The 6,645-nt window shown below is 39.1% G+C and overlaps 1 protein-coding gene across 1 annotated transcript; it reads left to right on the top strand.

Annotated features, from left to right (window-relative positions):
• The first annotated feature begins 5,160 nt into the window (after nucleotides 1-5,160).
• Nucleotides 5,161-6,096, top strand: LOC141129832 (olfactory receptor 5AR1-like). Its single transcript, XM_073617895.1, has one exon. It carries the CDS (start codon nucleotides 5,161-5,163, stop codon nucleotides 6,094-6,096), a length of 936 nt encoding a protein of 311 aa, XP_073473996.1.
• The last annotated feature ends 549 nt before the right edge of the window (nucleotides 6,097-6,645 follow it).

Here is a 6,645-nt window from a genome sequence, read left to right as displayed (position 1 = left end):
CCAACGGCACGTGTTTTTCTTTAAGCCGCATGTATATTACTAAATCTTTTACCCACATTTATAGCTCCATACACATACAGAGCATCAGAGTTCACACAGGTGTATCCCTTTACCAATCTGTTTGTTAGCCCTTCAATTAACCCATTCCATTCCTAGAGTTAATACTAATAATAATAATAATAAGTGAACAGCACCCAGAGCACCTATGTAAACTGTTTAAACATTTCCTATCTCTCTCACGTCGATCCATATACTAAGATGGGGAAACGACTACACAAAAATTGTGCTTTACAAAACAGGAAAGGGTAAACCCATTAGAAATATATAAAAAAAACTGTGGAGACTATTCTTGTTTTTTTCTCTGTTCAGCATACACCACACGATACTTCAAAAGATTTAATCTCTTCTCTCTAAAAAGAGCAATGACTATAAAACACATAAAATCATTAGTAAAATTTTTCTGTCTGCGGTTTTCACACATCAGACATCATATGTAATCTATGCATTAATATGTCCATGTAAGTTAGTATATGTTGGAGAGACAACACAAATAATCAAAGACCGAATATCACAACATCGGTCATTTATTAGGAATAAACAACCGGGTTTACCTGTTCCCAAACACTATATGCAATATGGACACAGTGATACAGATTTAGAACTTATGGTTTTGGAGGAGATACATAGAGATAAAAGGGGTGGTGATAGGATCCTGAAGATGAAACAGAGGGACGTTTGGTGGATAAAACAAATGAACTTTTTATACCCATATGGCTTAAACAAAGATTACGATCTATATCTGTTTTTGTGAAATATATATAACTATTGGGCAATAATTGATATAGAGGATGTCTTGACAGAATCATTTTACTAATGATTTTATGTGTTTTATAGTCATTGCTCTTTTTAAAGAGAAGAGATTAAATCTTTTGAAGTATCGTGCAGTAATGCTGAACAGAAAAAAAGAGAATCGTCTCCACAGTTTTCTCTTGATATATTTCTAATGAGTTTCGTGTTTTGTAAAGTAGAATTTTTGTTTAGTCGTTTCCACATTTTAGTATGTGGATCGACGTGATTGAGAGATAGGAAATGTTTAAACAGTTTATATGGGTGCTCTGGGTGCTGTTCATTTATTATTATTATTTTTATTATTATTATTAGTATTCATTTTGGGAATGGAATGGGTTAATTGAAGAGCTAACAAGCAGATTGGTGAAGGGATACACCTGTGTGAACTCTGATGCTCTGTATGTGTATGGAGCTATAAATGTGGGTAAAAGATTCAGTATTATAGATGCAGCTTGATGAAGAACATGTGCTGTCTGAAACTGTGCAGTCGCTTGTAACTTTTATATGCACGAAGATTAAAGTAAAGGAATTCAACTTAAACTGAGATTGCATCTCCAATTTTTTGATTGATATATACTGTATACACACACGCACACCTGTGTAGCATACCTTCAAAACAGCATCAATTCTTCTAGGTATGCTTGCATACACTTGTTCTTCTTTATGCCACTGACAATTTTATATGACATTGGTTGTATGCTTGGGGGTGTTGTCCTGCTGCAAAATAAGTTTGGGGCCATACACACGCCTCCCAGATGGTATGGCATGATGGATAATTATCTGCCTGTATGCCTCAGTATTGAAGACACCATTGATCCCGACCAAATCTCCAAGTCCATTTGCAGAAATGCAGCCCCAAACTTGCAAGGAACCTCCACCATGCTTCACTGTTGCATGCAGACACAAGCAAACTGTCTCCTGCTATGGCCAAATATTTCAGTTTTTGATCCATCCGTCCATTTTTCTGCACCACAGTTCCTATGTTTTTATGCATAGTTGAGTTGCTTAGCTTGTTTGGCTGTCCCTCACCTAGTTTTAAGCATCCTACACAGCTGTTTCTGTTTCAGTTAATGACAGTGTTTCAGTCTAAATATGAAATTGATGATCATTAGCACCTGCTTGGTATAATTGGTTAATCATACACGTGACTCTAATCCTACAAAATCCCTGACTATGTGCAAGTGTAAAAATTGATGTTGGTTTAAAGCTAAAATGTAGTCACACAAAATATTGATTTGGTTTAGATTTTTCTTCTGTTCGCTCACTTTGCATTTTGTAAATTGATAAAAATAAACAATCAAAATATATATTTTTGAAAGCACTCATACTTTACAGTGTTTCCTCACACCTGCCTATATATATATATTTAGTACTGTGCAAAAGAAAAGTTTTTGGCAGGTGTGAAGAAACACTGTAAAGTATGAATGCTTTCAAAAATATATATTTTGATTGCATTTTGTAAATTGATAAAAATAAACAAAGTGAGCGAACAGAAGAAAAAATCTAAATAAAATCAATATTTGGCGTGACTACATTTTGGCTTCAAACCAACATCAATTTTTACAATTGCACTAGCATTATAAATAACTTTTTTTCCCTTTTTTTTTAAATAAGTGATCACCTAATCTCAGTTTTCAGCTGAATAATGGTCTTGGAGAGGTAAGCGTGGAGAAACAGCAATATGCTGATCTTCCCAGTGAATGCCTGTGCAGGAGAGAGGAGACTCAGCACACAAGTCTGATTCAGGGCCGCTGATAAGGCAGTACAGCCAGCCCTCCTGTACTGGGCCCAGGCCCTATCAGTTCATAAGGGGGGCCCAGGCACCTGCTGAGGGCCAGCTGTAATACCTTACTGCAGACACTGATTCTCTTCTGCTTTCCCCTGCTGCAGGGCCAGTACGGGGGTTGGAAGGGGCAGATGCCCTGGGCAGTACAATTTTCTGGAGGGAGGGGGGGGGCGCAGGTGAAGTGGCAGCGGTGTGCTTCACAAATGTGCCTGTGTGTGACTGTCACTGTACACACTAGCGGCTGCTAATGTAGCTGTATTGTAACGATGTGTCAGCACAAGCCCTTCACTTCCCTATCAGGGCTTCACACCCACTACGAAGGCGCTTCGTAGTCCCAACCCAGCGGCGTGACGTCACTCACAGCCGGAGGTGGTATGGAAGGACTCAGAGAAGCGTAGAGAGTTGAGCTGCTGCAGGAGCTGTGACCTAGAGGAGCTCAGGAGGAACCATCAAAACAGTGTGTAACGTGGAGCACAAGTAAGCAGATAATAATGATTGCCCTCTGCAGCAGATTATTAAATGAACTGTCTGAATTAGGGGAGGGGAGGAGGCTGAGGGGAGTTTAATTACCAATGCTATTTAATTTCTGTAATATGCAGCATGGGGGGTTAATGTACTGCCACTGGTCAGTAGTGACTGACCAGTGGCAGTTAATTAACCCTGGCACTGGTGCCACTAATGCAGCAGAAAGGGGTTAATTAACTGCCACTGGTCAGTCACTAATTCATCAGTCACCAGTGGCAGCACATTAACCCCCCATGCTGCATATTACATTGGTAATTAACCACTTGAAAAGACAACCTGTCACAGTACATATACTGCTACGGGGTGGCAGCTACATGTTTATTAAGCTGCCCGTTTCAAGGTTTTAGGCTCATGCTCCCACCTACCTACTCCCCTGTGATTTGACACAGCAGGAGACTGTCAGCACATCCCAGCCAGTGATTCACGGGCGGGACCTGCTGATCAGCTGTGTCAAATCACAGCCCAGAGCCCTGTGTTGATAATCAATACAGGGCTCTTTACACAGTAAAAAAGCAGCACACACAGGAATAATAGTAGATAATAATAGTAGATTTCCCACTATTATAAGTTGCTGATCACCACCATTACTAGTATAAAAAAAGAATTCAGAATATATCACATTGTTTGTAGGCATTTTAGCTTTCACACTTTACACTTATTGTTTACCAGAGACAGCAGAATACATTTTGGCCTAAACGTATGAATATTTTTTTTTTGGCTTTTATAGCAGAAAGCAAAATATATATTTTTTTCAAACATTTTTTTTTTTCATTCATATAACAAAATCCAGTGGTGTGCAAATACCACCAAAAGAACTTTAGTATGTTTAGTTGCTTTTTTCTATGTAATTTTCCATGCCTTTATACCACTAGCAAGCTATAGCTCTGCTAGTGGTTCTTGAACAGCAACAACTAAAAATGTACTATCATTCTTTCTCGATAATTATCAAGCTATATACAGTGTGTGTATATATATATATATATATATATATACACTTTGTATATATAATCACTGGTTGAATGAATCATATACAGTATACACTATATTACCAAAAGTATTGAGACACCTGCCTTCGCACGCCCATGAACTTTAATGGCATCGCAGTCTTAGTTTGTAGCGTTCACTATTGAGTTGGCCCACTTTTTGCAGCTATAACAGCTTCAACTCTTCTGGGAAGGCTATCCACAAGGTTTAGGAGCGTGTCTATGGAAATGTTTGACCTTTCTTCCAATAGCGCATTTGTAAGATCAAGCACTGATGTGGATGAGAAGACCTGGCTAGCAGTCTCCATTCTAATTCATCCCAAAGGTGTTCTATCAGGTGGAGGTCTGGACTCTGTGCAGGCCAGTCAAGTTCCTCCACCCCAAACTCTCTCATCCATGTCTTTATGGACCTTGCTTTGTGCACTGGTCCAAATCATTTGGTGGAGGGGGATTTACGATGTGGGGTTGTTTTTCAGAGGTTGGGCTTGGGCATGGCCCCCTCCTGTTCCAACATGACTGCGCGCCAGTGTACAAACAAGGTCCATTAAGACACGGATGAGAGAGTTTGGGGTGGAGTAACTTGACTGGCCTGTACAAAGTCCTGACCTTGACCCGATAGAACACCTTTGGGATGAATTAGAGCGAAGACTGTGATGTGGCCTTCTTGTCCACATCTGTGCCTGACCCCACAAATGCGCTTCTGGAAGGATGGCCAAACATTCCCATAGACACACTCCTAAACTTTGTGGACAGCCTTCCCAAAAGAGTTGAAGCTGTTATAGCTGCAAAGGGTGGGCCAACTCAATATTGAACCCTATGGACTAGGACTGTCATGCCATTAAAGTTCATGTGCACGTAAAGGCAAGTGTCACAATACTTTTGGTAATATAGTGTATAACACATACAGTACTAGTTGAGCATAAACTAGTTACTTATTTTCTGTAGAGTTCCAATTGTCAGATAGTGCCATTCATCTTTGTTTATTGCTATACAGGTTTGATTAAAACCATACAGCCCATGGCTCCCATTAATCAGTCCAAAGTAAGTGAGTTTATACTCATGGGTATTACTAGAGATCCAACACTGCAACATTACCTATCCATTTTGTTCTTGCTCATATATCTTATTACTGTGTTTGGCAACAGCACAATCATTTTCATCATTGTGATCATAAATGGTCTGCACACCCCTATGTATTTCTTACTCGGCAATTTATCCTTTTCCGATCTTTGTTATTCTACCGTAGTTATGCCAAAAACATTGTATGCTTTGTTTTCCAAACATCTGGAAATATTTATCTCATATACTGGCTGTGTGCTTCAGCTGTATTTTTTTGCTGTGTTTGCCAGCACTGAATGTTATATTTTGTCTGCAATGGCCTATGACCGCTATGTGGCAATATGTCATCCTCTGCTGTATGCCCTTATAATGAACAAGAGAAGATGTATATTTGTAATGCTTATTGTTTACATTGGTGGTTTATGCACAGGAGGGGTTCACACATCTGCCACATTTGTTTTGAATTTTTGTGGACCTAACATCATCAACCACTTCTACTGTGACATTCCACCACTGATGGAACTTTCTTGTTCTGATACTTATACCAGTAAGACAGTTATATTCGGTGTAGTCTCCTGCCTTGGGCTTCTTTCAGTTATGGTAATTTTATTATCATACTTCTACATATTTTTTACTATAATGAATATCCGCACATCAGAAGGGAAGCACAAAGCTTTTTCTACATGTACTTCCCATCTTCTGTGTGTTGCCCTGTTTTATGGAACTGTTTTCTTCATGTATCTCCGTCCAGCTAACAACTATTCAGTCAATCAAAATAAAGTGGTGTCTGTATTCTACACAATGGTCATTCCAATGATGAACCCGATCATTTACAGTTTAAGAAACAAAGAAGTTATAGACACTGTGATCTATTACCTTAAAAAGCTATTATAAAACATCTTTTTCTTTTTACTTTATTAGCGTATTATTAGTGTGTATAAATCAAATATTGCATATTTTTCTAGAGTTTGTGTCTAATTGTAGACAGGGTGGTTTCCATTATTGGTCAAATGTTTGTGTATGTTTTAATCTGATCCCCCCTTATGTGACAGGAGTCCATTTGCTATTACCTTTAACTATTTTCTGTCCATGAAGCAAAATAAGTAGCACCCCTTTGCCGAGTTTACAAGGTTTTCCTTGAGCTCTGGTATTTGCATTGCAGCAGATAGCTGTGAGATGTGAGCCAGCAGCCCTTTCTGCTCTAAAATAAAATCATGGACAGCCAGGGAACAGTATGAATGTGGGGTGGTACATGATGTTGTTCCTCAGACAAAAAGCCTAAAGCTGGCCTTCCATGGAGTGAATTTCAGGCGCTTCCTGATGAATTTGCCAAAATTTGAGCTGAGTGATCCTCTCGGCACTCTACTGCTCAACATTCTTCGAGCTGAAAATCAAAGGACCCATGCTTAAAATTGCTTGTGGAACAGTGGCCACATCTAATCA

This window comes from Aquarana catesbeiana, linkage group LG02 (genome assembly GCF_042186555.1).
Source record: "Aquarana catesbeiana isolate 2022-GZ linkage group LG02, ASM4218655v1, whole genome shotgun sequence".
Classification (NCBI taxonomy): Eukaryota; Metazoa; Chordata; class Amphibia; order Anura; family Ranidae; genus Aquarana; species Aquarana catesbeiana.
Note: the sequence above shows the minus strand (reverse complement) of the source record. Positions and strands in the feature narration are given on the sequence as shown.